General features: G+C 36.6%; 1 protein-coding gene across 4 annotated transcripts in view; it reads left to right on the forward strand.

The window, feature by feature from the left end:
- The window catches only part of SPOPL (speckle type BTB/POZ protein like), an 82,546-nt gene that overhangs the window by 42,806 nt on the left and 19,095 nt on the right, over positions 1-20,645 (forward strand). For 2 of the 4 annotated variants that reach the window (XM_053666995.1, XM_037138309.2), the window contains exons 2-6: positions 11,249-11,293; positions 15,529-15,666; positions 15,847-15,968; positions 16,219-16,370; positions 19,428-19,555. In XM_053666995.1, the coding sequence (XP_053522970.1) occupies positions 15,589-15,666; positions 15,847-15,968; positions 16,219-16,370; positions 19,428-19,555 (480 nt within the window). In that variant the 5' untranslated portion in view covers positions 11,249-11,293; positions 15,529-15,588. The remainder of the gene's footprint in view (positions 1-11,248; positions 11,294-15,528; positions 15,667-15,846; positions 15,969-16,218; positions 16,371-19,427; positions 19,556-20,645) is intronic. The other 2 variants (XM_053666997.1, XM_053666991.1) reach the window with 1 other exon arrangement.

A 20,645-nucleotide genomic window follows, 5' to 3' on the forward strand; every position in this document is an offset into this window, starting at 1 on the left:
TTCTTGGGTCCAACTTCTTTGGGACTCTCTGAGCTTCCTGAATTTCCTGGAAGTCTATTGCCTTTGCCAGATTAGGGAAGTTCTCCTTTATTATTTGTTCAAATAAGTTTTCCACTGGTGGCTGTTCCTTCCCCCCTTCTGGTACCCCTATAATTCGGATGTTGGAGCGTTTGAAGATGTCCTGGAGGTTCCTAAGTCTCTCCTCATTTTTTTGAATTCTTGTTTCTTCATATTTTCCTGTTTGGTCATTTTTCCTTCCTTCTGGTTCACTCCCTTGATTTGAGTCCCAGTTTCCTTTCCGTTACTATTGATTTCCCGTGCAATTCCCTTCATTTCAGTTAGTTTCGCCTTCATATGTTCCTCTAATTTGTGACTAAAATCAACCAGTTCTGTGAGCATCTTGATCACCAGTGTTTTGAACTGTGCTTCTGAAAGTTTTGCTTTTTCTTAGTTGCTTAGAGTTATGGGCTCTGGGGCTTTGAGATCTTCCTGAGCCATATTTGGTCTGTTCGGCCCGTTAAGTATGAGGAGCGGAGCCTTAAGTTTTCACTAGGGTGGGGCCTCCCAGGTAGCTGGTTTGTGATGCTGTATGTGGGGGTGGGGTCAGAGCAGGGAAATGGCAGCCCCCTCTGCTGCCTCCCGCTGCCGGGGCCTGCTTGGTCCCATCTCACTGCCCACTCCCTTGCTGGTCTATCTGGGCAGGAAAGCGCGACCAGTCAACCCACCGCCCTGCACCCTCGCTGGGTCGCTCACTGCGTCCACCCCTTGCAACCCCACGCCTGGGATCCACGTGCCTGAGTCCGTCTGACCCGAGTTTTCCTGTGCAACCCCACTCTGCCAGCTGCTGGTTTCGCCCCTCTTACCGGTCAGGCTGAAGAATTTGTTGTTATCAGACTTCCGAAAAGTTCAATTTTCTGTGTTCTGGCTGTGTTTTCTGTTGCTAATATTGTTGTCTCTAAACTTGGTTGTGTGAGGAAGCACGGTGTCTCCACCTATGCCTCCATCTTCGCAGAAGTCTTTTTTTTCTTTAGAAGAAAAGGAAAAATAAAGTACAAGAACTAGCACTAAAATGAATATTGGAAGATCTTTGTTTTCTAATTACTTAAGTGTAAATTTGGACAGGTTATTTCTGTAGTCTAATTTATTTTTTTATCTTAGTCCTCATCTATAAATTTAAGAGTGGCACCAGATAGTTAAGAGCTATTGCAGCTCTATAATATAAGGAGATTTCAGTTCATTTTGTTGTGCTCCAGGCACGTTACATGATAGGAACTTTTTGTATGTGAATAACCTTCATAAATATTTAGAAAGTTACAGGAATACATTTGAGTGAGAGTATTAATATAGATACCATTATTAAAAAGTGAAATTACATAAGTATTCATCATAAGGATTTTTTTAAAGAACCTTACATTTTTCAATTATAGATTATATTCAATATTATTTTGTATTAGTTTCAGGTGTACACTATAGTGCTTAGACGGTCACCTACTTAACAAAGTGTTCCCCCAGATATTTTTAGTACCCACCTGGTACCATACAAAGTTATCACAATATTACTGACTGTATTGTCTGTGCTGTACTTTATATCCCTGTGACTGCTTTGCAACTACCAATTTGTACCTCTAAAGTCCTTCACCTCTTTTACCCAGCCCTCCAAACCGTCTCTCCTCCGGCAGCCACCAGTTCGCTGTATGTATTTGTTTCTCTGACAGACTTATTTCACTTAGCATAATACCCTCTAGATTCATCCATGCTGTAGCAAATGGTAAGATTTTATTACTTTTTACAGTCAAATAATAGTTCAGTGTACAGGGCAAAGAAAATAGATTTCTATAGTTGTGAGTTCTTACATTATTATTTATTAATTATTCTATTATTTTTCCATCCAAACAACTATAAACCTCCTTTTGCCTGACTCCGTATGTATGGACCACCACTTGTTTATCCACTTGTCTGTTAATGGGCACTTTGGTTGCCTCCATATCTTGGCTATTATAAATAACACTTCAATGAATGTAGGGATACATATATTCTCTCACATTAATTTTTGTTTTTTTTTCTTTAGATTTATACAAAGAAGTAGACTCTGAGTCATAAGGCATAAGGCAGTTACATTTTTAATTTTCCAAGGACCCTCCATACTGTTTTCCATGGTGGCAATATCAGTCTGCATTCCTACTAACTGCACGATATTTCCCTTTTCTCCACATCCTTGTCAACACTTGTTTGTGGATTTATTTATGATAGCCACAGGTTTTAGGTGATATCTCATTGTGGTTTTAATTTGCATTTTAGTGACTATTAGTGACTAGTGATGTTAAGCAACCTTTCATTTGTGTGTCGTCTTTGAGGAGTGTCTGTTCAAGTTCTCCGCTAATTTTTTTCCAAATTATAAGGGAAGTCTCTTTAGAAAGTTACAGAGGAAGAGTTCTGGCCAAGACTGAGGTGTAGGTAGATATGCTTCACTTCCTTGCACAACCAAAAGAGGATAACAACCAATTTAAAAATAAAAGAACAACCAGAACTGCCAGAAAATCAAACTGTATAGAAGTCTAACAACCAAGGAGTTAAAGAAGAAACATTCATCCAGATGGTTAGGAGGGGCAGAGATGGGTAGCCTGGGCAGAGAGAACATGTGGCAAGGTGGCAGCTGGCAGATAGTAGACTGCGTAGTCCCATATTTGCATGCATATAAGCTGGGAGGAACAACTGGGGAGCAAGGTAAATTGTGCAACCCAGGGTTCCAGCACAGAAAACTAAAGCATCAAAACCTGTAGCTGTAAAAATCTGTGGGGGTGTAGCAGTGGGAAAAACTCAAAGTCTCACAGGAGAGCTCATGCTATCCTAGAACATATACAAGCCCAACCACCTGGGAATCAATACCTGAAATGGCACAGTCCTTTTGTGGGAAGTGAGGGCAAATGGGGCAAGAGCCGAGCAAGGTAGCAAGTGGCATTGTTCTCTCTCTGACCCCCCCACCCACAGAGCCCCCACAAAGCAGCAAAGTGTGTTTCCCCACCCTGGTGATTACTTAAGCTTCCATCCCTTAAATAACAGGTGCACCAAGACAAACAAACATGGCCCAGATGGAAAGAACAGATCCAACCTATCAGATGCAGAGTTCAAAACACCTGGTAATCGGGATGCTCGCAGAAATGATTAAGGTCGTAAAATAAAGAAAGAAATGAAAGCTATACAAAGTGAAATAAAAGGAAAACACACAGGGAACCAACAGTGAAGTGAAGAAAACCAGAACTCTAATCAGTGATTTAGAACAAAAGGAAGAAATAAACATTCAACCAGAACAGAATGAAGTGATGAGAATTCAAAAAAATGAGAGGATGAGGAGCCTCTGGGACAACTCTAAGTGTTCCAACATCTGAATCAATCATAGGGGTGCCAGAGGGAGAAGAGAAAGAGCAAGAAATTGAAAACTTACTTAAAAACATAATGAAGGAAAACTTCCCTAATCTGGCCAAGGAGATATCCTTCCAGGAAGCCCAGTGAGTCCCAAAGAAATTGGACCAAGGAGGAACCCACCAAGGCACATCACCATTAAGTTACCAAGATTAAAAATAAAGAGAATCTTAAAAGCAGCAAGAGAAGAGGAGAGAGTTACCTACAAAGGAGTTCCCATAAGACTATCAGCTGATTTTTCAAAAGAAACCTTACAAGCAAGAAGATGCTGGAAAGAAGTATTCCAAGTCAAGAAAGGCAAGGACCTCAATCCAAGATTACTCTATCTAGCAAAACTATTATTCAGAATGGAAGGACAGAAAAGTGCTTCCCAGATAAGGTCAAGTTAAAGGAGTTCATCATCACCAAACCCTTATTATATGAAATGTTAAAGGGACTTATCTAAGAAAAAGATGATCAAAACTATGAACAGTAAAATGATAACTCACAAATATCAACAACTGAACCTAAAAAACAAAAACAAGTAGAACAGCAACAGAATCACAGAAACAGAGATCACATGGAGGGTTGTCAGTAGGGAGTGGGAGGGAGAGAATGGGGGAAAATGGTACAAAGAATAAGAAAGCGTAATTGGTAGGCAGAAAATAGGGCAAGGTTAAGAATAGTATAGGAAATGGAGAAGCCAAAGAACTTACATGTATAACTCAGACATGAACTATTAGGTGGAGAGATTCTGGAGGGAAGGTAGTATAGGGTGGAGAGGATAAAGGGCAGGAAAAAAAGGTGCAACTGTAATAGCATAATCAATAAAATGTACTAAAAAAAAAGAACTCTTAAGAAAATTACCAAGATAGTATAAGTGAGCCAACTGGGCTGTGTGGACTCAGGAAACAAGTTACAGAAGCAAAAACAAGGGCCCTTGGAACTTAGGAAAGAGAAAGGTAAAGGTGACACACCTGGGGAGTGGCAAAGAGGAGGAAGGGAGTGCCCTGGTATACTCCCAAGAGGGAGAGAGTGCTTCTGTGCGGATTTTTTTAATTTGTGATTTTGATGTTGACTACAATGAGTTCTTTATAAATTTTGGATATTAAGACCATATCAAATGTATTATTGTTGAGTATCTTCTTCCATTCAGTAGGTTGTCTTTTTATTTTGTTGGTAGTTTTCTTTGTGTTGCAAAAGCTTTTTAGGATGCCGTAGTCCCATGTGTTTATTTTTCTTTTGTTTCCCTTGCCTGAGGAGACATATCAGGAAAACTATTGCTAAGAGAAATGTCAGATATTACTACCTATGTTTTCTTTTAGGAGTTCTGTGGTTTCTAATCTTAAATTTAATTAAATCATTAATTCATTTTGAGTTTATTTTTGTGTATCTTGTACGAAGGTGGTCTACTTTCATTTTTTACATGTATCTGTCCAGTTTTTCCAATACCATTTATTAAATAGACTGTTTTTGTATGATCTTGCCTCTTTTGTCATGTATTAATTGGCCATATATATGTTTGGGCTCTCTCTTTCATTTATCTATGTATGTCTGTTTTTATGCCAGTACCATGCTGTTTTTGATTACTGTATCTTATAAGTATAGTTTGATATCAGGTAGCATAACTCCAATTTTTTTCCTCAAGATTGCTATGGCTATTCAGGGTCTTTTGTGGTTCTGCATAAATTTTTGGATTTTTTGTTCTAGTTCTGTGAAATACACCATTAGTATTTTTATAGGAAATTTGTTGAATCTATAGAGTGCTTTGGGTAGGTAGTATGAACATTTTAGCAATGTCAGTTCTTCCTAACCATAAACATGGTATATGCTCTATTTATTTGTATCTTCTTCAATTTATTTGTTCAGTGTCTTACAGTTTTTCAGAAAGAGATTTTTTACCTTCTTGATTAAATGTATTCTTAGTTATTTTATTCTTTTTAAATTCTGTTATAAGTGATATTGTTTTCATAGTTCTTTTTCTGGTAGTTCTTTATTGGTGTATAAAAATGCAACTGATTTCTTTTTTAAAACATCTTTTATTTGTTTTATTTATTTATTTTTATAGAGAGAGGAAGGGAGGGAGAGTAACATGAACGTGTAGTTGTTTCTTGCATGCCCTTAACTGGAGACCTGGCCCACAAGCCAGGTATGTGCCCTGAGAATCTATCGAGCCAGCAACCCTTTGCTTTGCAGACCTGCACTCAGTTCACTGAGCCACACCAACTAGTGCTGATTTCTGTATATTTATTTTGTACTCTGCTACTTCACTGAATTTATTTATCAGCTCTAGTAGGTTTTTTAAGTAGTGCATTTAGGATTTTCTCTGTATAGCATCATATCATCTGCAAATAATAGCAGTTTCATGTCTTTCCAGTTCGCATGATTTTATGTCTTGTCAGATTGCTATGGCTAGGACTTCAAAACTATGTTGAATAAGAGTGGTGAAAGTGAGCATTCCTGTCTTGTTCCTGATCTTAATGGAGATGCTTTTAGTTTTTTTTCCATTGAATATGATGTTAGCTGTGAGTTTATCATATATGGCCTTTATTATGTTGAGGTACTTTTCTCTGTTCCCACTTTGCTGAAAGTTTTTATCATAAATGGGTACAGGATTTTGTCAAATTTTTTTTTCGCATCTATTGACATGGCCATATGATTTTTGTTCTTATGTTTGTGGTGTATCATATTAATGATTTGAGGATGTTGAACCAACCATGCACCACTCCAGAAACAAATGATACATAATCATGTATCATTCTTCTTGATCATGATATGTAACATTTAAATGAATTGCTGGCTTTGGTTTGCTAATATTTTGTTTAGGATTTTGCCTTTATAATATGGCCACTAATTTTCCTTGTAGTGTCCTTTTCTGGTTTTGGTTTTAAGTTAATGCTGGCCTCATAAAATAAACTTGGGAGTCTTCTCTCATCTTAAATTTTTTGGAATAGTTTCAGAAGGATGGTGTTCGTCTTTGACTATTTTGTAATATTTATCTCTGAATCCTTTTGCTCTAAGACTTTTTGCTGGGAGTTATTATTGCTTTAATTTCACAAGTTGTGATCAGTCTGTTCAGATTTTCTGTCTCATAGTGGTTCAATTTTCAAAGGTTGTATGTTTCTAGAAATTAATTTTTTCTTCCAGATTGTCCAGTTCGTTGGCATATAGTTGTTTGTAATAGTTTCCTACAATTCTTTGTACTTTGTAGTGTCAGTTCTTCTCTTTCATTTCTAATTTTGTTTTGGGGGGGTCCCTCCCTCCCTCCATCTCTCTCTCTGTTATGAATCTGGCTAAAGGTTCCTCAGTCTTGTTTTTATTGGCCTTTTGCATCATTTCTTTTAGTCTCTCTTTTTCATTTCCCTTTCGATCTTCATTATTTTTTTTCTTCTATTCACTTTGGGCTTCATTTTTTGTCCTTTTTTTAGTTCCTTTAGGTGTAAGGTTAGATTGTTTATTTGGGGTTTTTCTTGAGATACACCTGCATTGCTATGAATTTCCCTCTTAAGACTGCTTTCACTGTGTTTGATAGATTTTGGTGATGTTGTGGTTTCATTTTCATTTGTAGCAAGGTATCTTTTGTTCCCTTCCTTGATCTGATTGTTAACCCATTGTTTAGTTATGTTATTTAGCCTCTATGTGTTCCTGTGTTTTTCAGTTTTTTTCCATTGTTGTCAAAGAAGGTACCTGATCTGATTTTAATCTTGTTAAATTTATTGAGACTTGTTTTGTGTTTTAACATGTGCTCTGTCCTAGGAAGTGTTCCATGTGCACTTGAAAAGAATTCAATGTATCAGATCTATCTGTTTAAGCATGTTGTTTAAGGCTACTATTTTGTTGATGATTCTTTTTTGTCTGGAAGAGCTATCCATTGATTTCAATGGGGTGTTAAAATCTCCTCCTGTGACTACATTACTGTCAGTCTCTTTATGTCCATGAAGATTTGTTTTATACTGGTGATTATCATCTGTTTGGTTTTGGTAAACTCATTAGAGTCTCAAGAAAAAAATATTTGTTTTATATATTTAGGTGCTCCTATATTGGGTGGATAAATGCTTACAAGGATTATATCTACTTTTTTGGATTTACTTTTTATAATTGTGTAATATTATTCTTTGTCTCTTATTATAGCCTTTAAAAAAAATCTGTGTTATCCGACATAAGTATTGCTAGCCCAGCTTTTTTTGTTTCTTTCCATTGGTATGAAATACTTTTTTCTATCCGTTTACTTTTAGTCTGTGTGCATCTTTTGGTCTGAGGAGAGTGTATGTATACTCTCTCCTCTTGTAGAGAGTGTATATATATGGATCTGGTTTTCTCTTCTGTTTGGCTACCCTTTTTCTTTTGTTTGGAGCATTTAATCCATTACATTATAAGTAATTATTATTAAGTACATATTTATTGTGATTTTATTCTTTATAATTATATCCCTCTTTTCTTTTTCTTTCTTCTTAAGTCCCTTTAATATTTTTTGTAATACTGGTTTGGTAGTAATGAACTCCTTTAGCTTTTTCTTTTCTGGGAAGCTCTTTATTTAACCTTCAATTTTAAATGATAGCCTTGCTGTGCATAGCAGTCTTGGTTGTAGGTTTTTGCTCTTCATCATTTTGAATATTTCATGCTAAACCTTTTGGACTGAAATGTCCTATTGAGAAATCATCTAATGACAACATTTTTGTATGTAATGAACTCTCTTTCTCTTCCTGCTTTTCAGATTCTCTTTTTGTCTTTAACTGTTGCCATTTTATTTATGATGTGTCTTGATGTGTGGTCCCCTTGGGTACATCTTGTTTCTAATGCTGTGCTTCTAGGACTTGTATGTCTCTTTTCTTCACCAGGTTAGGGAAGTTTTCAGTCATTATTTCTTCAAATATGTTTTCATGTCTTGTGCTCTCTCTTCTCCTTCTGGTACCCCTATGGTGCAGATGTTGTTATGCTTTATGTAGCTCCAGAGGTCCCTTAAACTGTTCTTATTTTGGGTTAATTTTCTTTTTCTTTTTGCTGCTCTGATTGGGTGTTTTCTGCTATCTTATCTTCCAAATCGCTGATTCAGTCATGTCCTTTATTTAGCCTCTCTTGATTCCTTCTAGTGTATTTTTCATTTCAGATACTGTATTTTTCATTTCTGACTGGTTCTTTTGGTTTCTTTTCTTTTTTTTAATGATCAGTGACTCTTTGTTTCAGTTCTCACTGAATTCATCCATCTTTGTCTTCAAGTTCCTTTAACATCCTTATAACCATTGTTTTGAACTCTGGTAACTTGCTTGCCTCCATTTTATTTAGTTCTTTTTCTAGACATTTCTCCTTTTTTTTGGGGGGGGGCATGTTTCTTCATCTTCCCATTTTGTCCATTTCTCCCTGTTTGTTTTTGTGCATTTGGTTGATACCTCTCAGTCTTGGTATGGTGTCCTTCTGTAGCAGGTGTCTTTTGGGGCTCAGTGGCACAGTCTTCCTGATCATCTGAGTTAGGTGTTCCAGGAATGTTCGTTGTGAAGAACAAAGGGTTATGTGAACCCTTTCTTGTTGAGTCTTGATTGATGTTGGCCTCTTTGTGGGTGTGGTTGCCCTTCTGGCTGTTTGCTATGAGCATCAGCCCAGCCACACTGTACAAGCTGCTATGTGGGACTGACCCCACAGGAGGCTCTGGTGCCTGCCAAAATTTCCCTTTGGTTGTGCTGCTTCTGGAGATAATCGGGTAATGCTCTGATATAGTCTGAATCTTGCCATTGGTTCTGAGACCTCTTGGGAGAAATTTTGGTGTAGGTCAATGTCAGATCCTGCTTGTGACCAGCCCTGGACTACCTGTTTGGAGCTGCAAAGCAGTCTGTAGTTTGTGGAGTTGTGTTGAGCCTGGGTGTGTGTGGGAAAGGCCAAGCCTGTGCACAAAGGTCAGTTTTCACCAGCACCGAATCTGGGTGCAGGTCAGCAAAAGGCCCAGAACACCCCAAGGTTTACCTCCACCTGCTTGTTAGTCTCAGTCATTGAAAGTCTCGGGTGGTATGTGAGTTGCCTGAGGTAAGTTCTCAGTGAGTCACTAGGTTGGGATGAATGATGTTCACCAGATTGATCAGGGCCAGTGCTGGGTCTGAGGCTACTCAGCAACAATCTCCCTACACCAAGGTTGTCTGCCACCTGCCAGGTGCTTCTGGGCCGTTGTGTTCAAGAGGGGTCTCAGAGTAACTAGGGTGAGGCCAGCAGAGTCCATTAGGCTCAGACAGATCAAGATTTGTCTGTGTGAAAGTGGGTGTGTACACAGGTACAGTGGCACCAGAGGGCTTGCAAGGGAAAAATGGCCTCCACCCTAGAGCCATACGACTCAGTCTCCCCAGAGTCTGCCCTGACCTCCTCTAGAGACTTCTAAAAGAATGTGCAGTACACTGGGGGTCCAGGCCTGCCACAGCCAGCTGGCAGTATTGCAGAGTTCAAGCTCAGTTAGGTGGGGCTACCAGTAGTAGTAGAACTAATGGAACTCCATAGGTGGGGCTAGTAAGTCTCTAGTGGGGGTACAGTGTCACCTGGGAGTGCAGAGCCACTCAAGTGTGCAAGACATGGGTCACTGCTGCTCTAGCATGCTGCAGGGGGAGGGAAAATGGCACCCGCCTCAGAACCACAAACTCAGTCTCTGACAACCCTCGAGTTCATCTTCAGAGACCACCAAGAAAGTCTATACAGAGGGTTCAGTCAGCTGATTCTCCACAGCGTGGGCCTGGCAGGGTTGGGGGACACAGAGTCAGTGGGGTTAGGCTAGTATGTCCTTCCAGGCTGATGCAGTGTGGATGGTAGTACTTAACCCTGGAAAGATGGCATCTGGGTGCAATGTGGTAGAGGTACTAAGGACAGGGACCCTAGTAGCTCTCTCTTCAGCTTTCTTTTTAGAGCTGCACAACTCACCTTATCTTTGCACTATTCATATCCACTTCGATTTGCTCTGTTTTTCTACCAAAGCCCAGCATAAATGTCTTAGAAGGAACTTTTTTTGCACTGGCTCTTTAAGAGGTGTCATAGGTTTCTAGAAGACCATCTAGATCTCCATCTCAGCCTGGCAGAGAGAATCCCACCCTAATTTTTACAGCCAGATGGTATATGGGCTCCTCTTCCCACTTCTGGTTCTCTGGGCTAGAGAGCCTACAATCTGGGGTTGAGACCCCATGCTTTTCAGAGGGTACCTTTGCAGCTGAAATATCCCTCTGGGTTCTAATCTGCTGCATGTGGAATCAGAGCCAGCCCTTCAGTTCTCATCTCTGCCCTTCCTATCATTCTTTTTGTGGCTTCTGTAAATCCTTTGTTATAAGACTTGTGTTTAGTCTTCATTGGTTATTCAAGGTGATTGTTTTATAATTTAGTTGTAATTTCAGTTTGGACATGGGAGGAGGGAATATAGTTTCCACCTACTCTGTCACCATCTTGGATTCCCCCCATAAACGATTAATTTAAAAATCGTTCCATTTGAAATATTTCCTTTCAGCTTTTCAGCACTGAGTGTGATACTGGCTGCGGGCTTATAATATATGACCTTTATTATATGGCAGTACATTCCCACTATATACCTACTTTATTGAGGTTTTTTATCACAAATGAATGTTGAATTTTGTCAAATGGTTTTCTGCGTCTATTGAGGTGATTATATGATTTTTATCCTTCATCTCGTTAATTTGGTGTAGCACATTGACTGCTTTGCATCTGTTGAATCAGCTTTGCATCCCTGGAATAAATCTCTAGACCATGGTATATGGTCCTTTTGATGTATTGTTGAATTTGACTTACTGATGTTTGTTGAGGATTTTTGCATCTGTGTTCATCAGGGATAATGACCTGTAATCAATCTCTCTCTCTCTCTCTATCTATCTAGTGTCCTTGTCTGAGATTGGAATAAGGATAATTCTGGCTTCATAAGGTGAGTTTAGAAGCATTGTTTTCTTTTTCTTTTTCTTTTTTTGAAAGTTTGCATAGATTTTTGTGTTAATTCTTCTTTGAATATTTAATCATCTGTAAGGCTGTCTGGACACACGCTTTGGTTTTCTGAGAGATTTTTGATTACTTGTCTAATCTTACTACTAGTCTTACGATTTTTGATGCTTTCGTGATTCAGCCTTGGTAGGTTTAATATATCTAGGAACTTAACCTTTTCTTCCATGTTTTCAGATTTGTTGGCATAGAAGTCTCTTATGATCCTTTGTATTTTGTGGTACCAGTTACTATATTTCTGTCCTCTGTCATTTTTTATTTTCAGTCCTCTCTTGTTTCCTAGTGAGTTTCTTTTCTCCTACCAACTTTGGGTTTCATTTGTCCTTCTTTTTCTAGTTCCTTGAGGTGTAAAGTTTAGGTCGTTTTTTTTTTTTAAGACTTGTTTCATGGTTGTTTCACTGCGATGAACTTCCCACTGGGGACTGGTTTTGCTCTATCCCATAAATTTAAAAAAATTTTTTTAAAGATTTTATTTGTTTATCTTTAGAGGGGAAGGGAAGGAGAGAGGGAGAGAAACATCAATGTATGGCTGCCTCTCGTGAGTCCCCCTGCTGGGAACCCAGGCACATGCCCTGACTGGAAATCGAACCGCGATCATGTGGTTCGCAAGCCTGCACTCAATCCACTGATCTATACCAGCCAGGGCTTTTTTTTTTTTTTTTTTAAATATCCCATACATTTTTATGTTATGTTTCCATTTTCCTTTGTATCAAGGTTTTCTTTCTCTTTTGCCTTCTTTTTGACCTATTCTTTGTTCAGTAGCAAATTATTTAATCTCTATACATTTATATATTTTCCAGTTTTATTCATGTAATTGATTTCTAGTTTAATACCACTTTGGCTGGAAGTAATGCTTGTTATGATTTCATTCCTCTTAAATTTATTAAGATTTTTTTGCCTTAATATTACCTATCCAGGGAAATATTCCATGTGCACTTGAGGATGGACTCTTGTTTGTAAATCTGTTAGGTTCATCTGGTCCAAGGTATCAATCAGTTAAGGCTGATGTTTCTTTATCTGTATGGATGATGTATCCGTTAATGTAAGGGGTGTTAAAGTCCCCTACTATTATTTTGTTGCTGTCTCTTTTTCCCTTTAGATCTGGCAATATTTGCTTTATATAATTTGGTTCAATGTGGATGTATAAATATTTACGAGTGTTATGTATTTTTTATAGTGAGCCCTTTATTATTTTCTATTTGTCTTCTTTGTTTATTATTACAATCTCTGTTTTAAAGTCAGTTTTGTCTGATATAAGTACAGCTACCCCAGCTTCCTTTTGGTTTTCATTTGCGTGGAATATCTTTCTCCATACCTTCACTTTCACTCTGTGTGTGTCTTTACCTCTGAGGTGAGTCTTGTAGGCAGCATATAGATGGCTCTTTTTTACTTTATACACTTAGCCTCTCTGCGTCTTTTTGTTGGAGAATTTAGTTTATTTGTATTTAATTGTTGATAGGTATGCACTGATGCTGTTTTGTTCATTGTTTTCTTTTTGTCTGTTTCTGTAGTTACTCTCTGTTTCTTCTTTTGCTCGCTTCCTTTATGGTTTGATTACTTTCTTTAGTGTATGCTTATTCCTTTATCTTCCACCTATGTATGGTACGATAGGATTTTGCTTTGTGGTCATCATGAGGCTTACATGTAACAACTTGTATCTGTCTATTGTAGTTGTTTACAACTTAAGTTTGGTTGCATTTTAAAACTCAATATTTTAAATCTTCCTGTTTTTTGTCACATTTTACATCTTTTAACTTGTGTATTTCCCTGATTACTGCAAGTATAGTGTACTACTGTGGTCTTTTGACCTTTGTATTGAATTTGTCAGTGATTAATCTACTACCATTGCTATATACCTTTCAGTGAGATGTATTGTTTCATGTATCGGGTTACTAACTGATACCCTTTCTTTTCAGTTTAAAGAACTTCCTTTAACATTTCTTGTAAGGCCGATTTAGTCATGATGACATCCTGCAGCTTTTGTGTGTCTAGAAAACTGTCATTCAATTCTGAATAGCTTTCCTGGGTAGAACATTCTTCGTTGGAATTTTTTCCTTTTATCACTTTGAATATATTGCGCCATTCCCTCCTGACTGAAAAGTTTCTAATACAAAAAATCTGCTGATAGTCTTATATATGGTTCCCTTGTGTGTTACAAGTTGTATTTGTCTTTCTGCTTATAAGATTCTTTCCTTGTCTTTAATTTTTGCATTTTCATTATAATGTGTCTTGGTGTGGATTGTTTTAGGTTCATCTTACTTGGAACTCTCTAGGTGCCCTGGATCCGGTTGTCTGTTTCCTAACTCACATTATGGAAGTATTAGGCATTATTTCCTTATATAAGAATTCTGCCCTTTTTTCCTCTTTATTTGGGAGTCCTGTCATGTGAGTGTTAGTTGGTTTGATGTTATATAATAAGTCCTATCTTTATGTTTCAAAATACTTACTTCTATTTGCTAATATGATTGGGTGACTTCTACTGCCTTCGAGCTGATTGATCCTTTCTTTGCTTCATGTAATCTGCTGTTGAACCCCTTTAGTGTATTTTTCAGTTTACTTACTATATTCTTCAGCTTGACACACATATGTCTGATGCCATGGTTTTTTTGCTGACTGTTCAGGGGATGCCCTTGATCATCAGACTCTAGTGGCCAAGGGGGAGGGGGACCCCACCTCCAGATCACCTAACTTGAATGGGTTGAAGGGCTTGTGTATATTTGTGTAATTTTGAAAGCTGCTATCTGAGAGCCTGGCTGCCAGTTAACCTGTATCTCGGTGCTGACATTCTCCCATTTGGGATGCTGAGAAGTCTTGACATATACTTAACTACTGGGAGCTATTAAAAAATAATATGCTCCTTGGATAAGCACAAAGGCTTGAGAGACAATCAGGGCAGGGTTGAACAAGGTTCATCTACATAAGGCAAGTCTAGTGCAGATTTTGATGTTCTTCTTCATTTGTAGTTTAAAATCTTTTCATACCTTTTATAGATCTTTTTAAAATTTTTTAAAGATTTTATTTCCAGGGAGAGGGGAAGGGAGGGAGAAAGAGGGGAAGAGAAACATCAGTGTGTGGTTGCCTTGAGTGTGCCCTTGGTGGGGACCTGGCCTGCAACTCAGGCATGTGCCTTCACTGGGAATCAAACTGGCAACTCTTTGGTTCATAGGCTGGCACTCAGTTCACTGAGCCACACCAGCCAGGGCTTTATAGGTCTTTTTGAGGTGGCTTTCTTCAGTCTTTGTTTTCTCACTTCACATTTGTTTCATTGGGTATAGCCATAGAGCAAGCATTTTCTTCTCCATTTTACATGAAATCCCTTTTTCCCCCAGTAGTTTTTTTTTTTTTATAGGAGTTACGTAGTTTTCTTTCCTCATTAATTATTCTTAAATGAAAAGAGTGTTCTCCAGACTTGAGTCCCTGTGTTTCAGTGTAGTATTGAAACCCCTCTCCCCTCAGTGCCCCTGCAGAGTACCCTATGTACCTCTTGTACTTTGCCTCTTTTACACACTTTTCAAGTTTCATCTAGTTACTTATGTCCTCACCAGATTATGAAGAAATAATTATGCATCCAAATACATGTAGTATGAGAACAGCTAACTTGGAGGAAATTTTATGATATAGTACAGTTACCTGATAGGGATAGCAATCTAATAGAGTTAGACTTTTTGGAGATCTATATAATTATTCTTATACAGCATTACCAGTTCGGTCTCATCTGTGTTTGAGTTGGTCAAAACTTTGGGGTCTATAAGATATATGACCAGTATTTGTAATTTTCAGGGCTCTTCTGACTTTACAATCATTTTGATTTTTGCAAATAGGTCAATGAAAAAATGAAGGAAGGTGAATTGGCTATTATTCCCATTTTTTGTGATTTTATATTTATGATTGTACTATTAAGCTAAAGTTTTAATTCATGTTACTTTGGTAAATCTTCCTTTATAAAACAATATGTTGCCTATAAGTATGAAGTTTGATTTCTAGTGTTATGCTATAGAGGCTGATTTTATTTCTTAAAAATTATAAAAATAATGAAATCTGTGCATGTTATCATATAATCTAATTTGGGAAAGCAGTTGTTTTATGATTGTTTAAATATTTTTTCCCCAGGATTCAGTCAGTTACACTTTTTTGATAGTAAATGAAACTTTTTCTTTTTTGTAGTAAAATACTCAGCTCTGTAGGATCTATTGCATAAGTCTTAGAAGTGGCAATTAAGTGGCAATGTCTCGGGAACCCACCCCACCTCTTCCTGGAGAAATGTCTACTGCTCCAATAGCAGAAAGCTGGTGTTATACACAGGTACATGTTGTTGAAATACCTTACTTTTTGTCACTTACACATTTTATAGTATTTTGGGAATATTTGAAGTACCTTGGCATAGTTATTAGACATGTTAAAAGATTAGATCATAGAATGGTTAACATGTGACAGTTTAAAAACATGAAATTTATTATGAAAGTGTTTTTCTGAATCTCTTAGGTTAAAGTAGTAAAATTTTCCTACATGTGGACCATTAATAACTTCAGTTTTTGTCGAGAAGAAATGGGCGAAGTGTTAAAAAGTTCAACGTTCTCTTCTAGCCCAAGTGACAAAATGAAATGGTAAGATTTTTTTTGCTTGGTGTTTTGTTTTTCATGTTATTGTTGGCTACTTTGTTTTCTTGTTACTGTTTCCGAATAGATATTAATTTATTATATATTAGATTTGTAAGAAGTTTCTAATAGTATAGAGAATTGTAAAGAACTATGGGGATATTGATGGGATATTAACAAATGATTTCAATATTGCCTCTTTTTTTTTGAATGTTTAAAGTGTTATATTTCTCCATATGAGCCTGTTGTTTTATTTTAGGTGCCTGAGGGTAAATCCAAAGGGATTAGATGATGAAAGTAAAGACTACTTGTCCTTATATTTGCTTTTAGTCAGCTGCCCAAAAAGTGAAGTTCGAGCAAAATTCAAATTTTCCCTTCTGAACGCTAAAAGGGAAGAAACAAAAGCAATGGGTAAGTGATCTGCAAACTTAATGAAGAAGTCTCTGTAACTACATGCTGTGACTTCTACACTTTTGCCTACAAAAATTGAGGATATTTTTCCCACAAAAATCTGCTTAACCTTAAATATTTAATTTGGTTATTACTTAATTTTACATGGCAATGCAGAGTTATAGTTTCTGTACTGTTAGTCTTCATAGACATGTAAAATTACTTTAATACTTAAAATTTATACAAAAATTTAATTTCCTCATGTTTTAAAATGACATTCGTCACTTGAAAAAACTGTTGCTGTTAAGGGCAAGGTACCTGGTTCATGCCTGCTGTATGTAATAGGTGTCGAGGAAATATTTCTCTTATCCCTTGCTACTTTTGCCAGTTAAAATCTGAAGATTATTGTGAAAGGATATTAAATGTCTTGATATTTTATCTGTAGAAATTTTTTGAATAATAGACCTGAACACTAATTGAAAGGATGTCAGTTTTTTCTTAGTCTTACGACTTGTTAAATTCACTTCAAGCTAAAAGACATTTTTCATTTTTTACCAATAACATTATTGATTTGAATATTTTGAGTATGTCAACTATCTCCCATGTGGTATAACATTGATTGTTCTCAATGTCTCAATTTGATCACTGGCAACTTCAATTGGTCTGCTTGACTGTGGAGCATCATTCAGTGAGAAATCTCTAGCATGAAACTTCACAAACCACTTTTGACACATTTGATCAGTCACAGCACCTTCTCCATGCACTGCACAAATCTTTTTTTGCATTTCAGTTGCATTTTTACCTTTCTTGAAAAAATAAAGCATGATATGCCAATGTTGCTTATTTTCTTCCATTTTCAGTATTAAAATGGCTATACAAAAATTCACCAATTTGTTAAGTTTTTTAAAAAAAATGCACACTGATAGGACAGCTGTCACAATATACCCTAACCAAGTTCTTTTGAATAAAGTTAAAAACAACTAACTAAGCATTATTAGACTACTAAGCCATCTGACAGAAAAAAACAAACGGTTTGGCAAACCCATTACCACTGATAAGATGGTCTATAAATAGCAGAAATTAATTTCTCACAGATCTGGAGGCTGGGAAGTCCAAGATCAGGGTGCCACCTTGGTCAGATTCTGATAAAGGCCCTTTCTGGGTTATGGACTATCAGCTTCTCACTGTGTCTTCATGTGGTGGAAAGGGTCAGGGAAGTTTGTGAGGTCTCTTAGAAGAGCAACATTCCCATTCTAATCTCAATCACTGACCTCTTAATACCATCACATGGGGTGTATGGCCGGCCTTTCTTCCTTCCTCCCTTCTACCCTTCCTCCCTTATTTATATATTGAATTATAAAGGGTGAATGTCGGATATTCTAAGTTAAAGAAATTAGACTTTCTACTTTCGTGGAAAATAGTGATGAAGATAGATGTCCCAGTATTTAGGCAGTAGAATTGTATAAACAATAAATAGTTTAAAACATTTTGAAATTTTGTTTAGACATATACTACAGATGCCAAGAAATAGCATGCCAAAAAAAAATTTTAAAAAGTTAGATCTCGAGTATAAGTATAATTTTTTATTTTTAAGATAGCATCAATAATGTGCTTTAGTTTTTTCCTACAATAATAGTAGGCTTTTTAGAACACAGATTGCTGGCCCAACCCCCCAGAGTTTCTGAGTCCAGAGGCCTGGCTTACAGGCTGATTTTGCATTTCTAAACAATTCTCTGGTGATCCCAGGGACGAACAGTTGAGAAGCATTGATTAAGAACATTGAGTGAATGTTAGTTAACATGTACAAAGATTTACAAACAGAGGAAGATTAAGTCAATAAATATACTTGACCCACCACCTAACCTAAGAAATTAAACATTACAGTGATTTGAAATCCAGAATCTTTTCTGGATTCTGTTCCTCTTCCAACTTCAACCCTAGGGGTAGTCATTATCTTTCACGTTTCATCGTTATTTTTTTTTTTTTTTTTTTTTTAATATTTATTTATTTATCTTTAGAGGAGAAGGAGAGAGGGAGAGAAACATCAATGTATGGTTGCCTCTAATGCGTCCCCTGCTGGGAGCTGGCCTGCAGGGAACTTGCTTGCAACCCAGGCATGTGCCCTGACTGGGAATTGAACTGCGATCCTCTGGTTCGCAGGCCAGTGCTCAATCCACTGAGCTATACCAGCCAGGGCTCATCGTTATTTTTTATGGTTTGCCAAGAACTTCTGCAAATCAGCAAGAAACAAGTGGGATATATGGTTCCAATATGAGAATTCTGTTGGTATACATATTGAGTCCGTGTCTTGGAATATTTGTTACATTTACTACTGGTTTCCCCCGCCAATTCATTTTTTTAAATGTAACACTGAATACTTAATGTTGGAGAATCTTGTTTATTTTGTTGTATACAGTTGTTACACGTTATAATGGGTATTTGAAACATTTACTTCAGACATTTATTTGTTAGACATTATACTAAAAACTGATTTTTAGATTTTTATGAAAGCAGCGTTTAGGAGTATAGGGGGTTATGTGTGAAGACCTGGGAGTGATAAGTGACCTTATTTAACTTCTTCAACAGTTAATGGGTGTTTTCTAGTTTAGTAAAACTTAAGTCAGTGGGATGGTGTCCCAGGAAACCTTAAAGGGTGTCCTGGTGATTTAGAACATTTCTTTTTAAAGGGAGAAGAGGGAAATGGGAGTCATCTTTCTAATCAGGTTCTGATGGTTGATTACAAGTAGTATGCCTATGCCCATGTATTTTGATCTTACTTTATTATTATAGGGCCTACATCTTTCCTCTCTATGAGATTTGATCTGGCTGTTGTTCTACATAGAGATCCAGAAATCTGAACGTGAGCTCATTTGATGGCCAAAGTTTGAGTAATGCTGAGGAGTGATTTATTTCTACCTTATGTGTGCATCTTATGGCACATTTATGTACACAAATATCTTTATATTATGGATATATCATCCAAGTCTTACTTATTTCATATTCATTACTATATTATCATTAACAAAAATGTTTCTTAGATACTTGTTTTATTTAAATTTCTATTCTGTTTTCCACCAGAAAGCCAAAGAGCATATCGATTTGTACAAGGGAAGGACTGGGGTTTTAAAAAATTCATTCGGAGGGATTTTTTGCTTGATGAAGCTAATGGTCTTTTACCAGATGACAAGCTTACTTTATTTTGTGAGGTGGGTACATTTCTTATTTCAAGAAACTTCATGATTATATTTAATGATAAAGCAAAAATATACACCGTAACTATATTGGGTATGTCATACAAAATAATATTGGGATAATTGATAAGGTTTCATCTGAAAATGTTTTACCAGTAAAGTCTTAGAAATTGTCTTAGAAATCAATATAGTAGCCCACTCTGAAAAAATTTGGTCATATCTCTTGTTATAAATTATATATATAGTTATACTAATGTATACTAAACATTTCTTTCTCTTAGGAAGACTATGGATACATATATCATTATGTGAAAAATTTAAATATTTTTGTCATTCCAAATAATTCTTACATAGATGGTGAATATTTTTCATATTCAGATTGATTGTATTAAACATAAAAACATTATTAGTAGTTTATCAGTCCGATCCCATACTTTGAACAGCAAAGTTCCTGAAAAAGATTGGGAAGCTTTTTATTCATTCAAGTAGTTGGTTTCTTGTAATCAAATGATGTTATTAGCATTATAAGTAATAGCATCTCAAATTTTTAATTGTACCCCTATCTGCATGTTACCATTATGTATGTTTACATATACAAATTATTGAGATTCATCTTTTGAATGAATTCAAGGATTATGTTATATTACCACTATAGCGTATAGAGAATATGTATTAGTTAAATAGTTTTATCAAAAAAAATTTACAGCAGTTGATAGTTTTCATAGCAAAGCCAGTTGAAAGGCTATAATCAAGTAAACTCAATGTTAAATATATTTCCATAGGTTATTGTAGACAGCTGAGAATTTTGGGAATTACTAATTTCCATAATTTCTTAACACAAAACATGTTAAATTTCTTGGCAAGATTACAACCTGATTGTATGCCATTATGCTGTGTTAGAAAAGTAATTGAAATAAGGCCCCAGAGACTACATAGTGCAAATACAGTGCATCTTATTTTCATTTAGACAAGCTAAATGAACTGTGTGATAAATTTGTTATGAACACACTTGTTTGGTTGGTAAGGTACATACCACAAGTGTTTTGAGCACAGCTTATCATTAAATAATTTTTAAAATAATTAGGACATTTGTTTTTAATAGGTA

This window comes from Artibeus jamaicensis, unplaced genomic scaffold (genome assembly GCF_021234435.1).
Source record: "Artibeus jamaicensis isolate MK-2021 breed Jamaican fruit bat unplaced genomic scaffold, CSHL_Jam_final contig_1284, whole genome shotgun sequence".
Classification (NCBI taxonomy): Eukaryota; Metazoa; Chordata; class Mammalia; order Chiroptera; family Phyllostomidae; genus Artibeus; species Artibeus jamaicensis.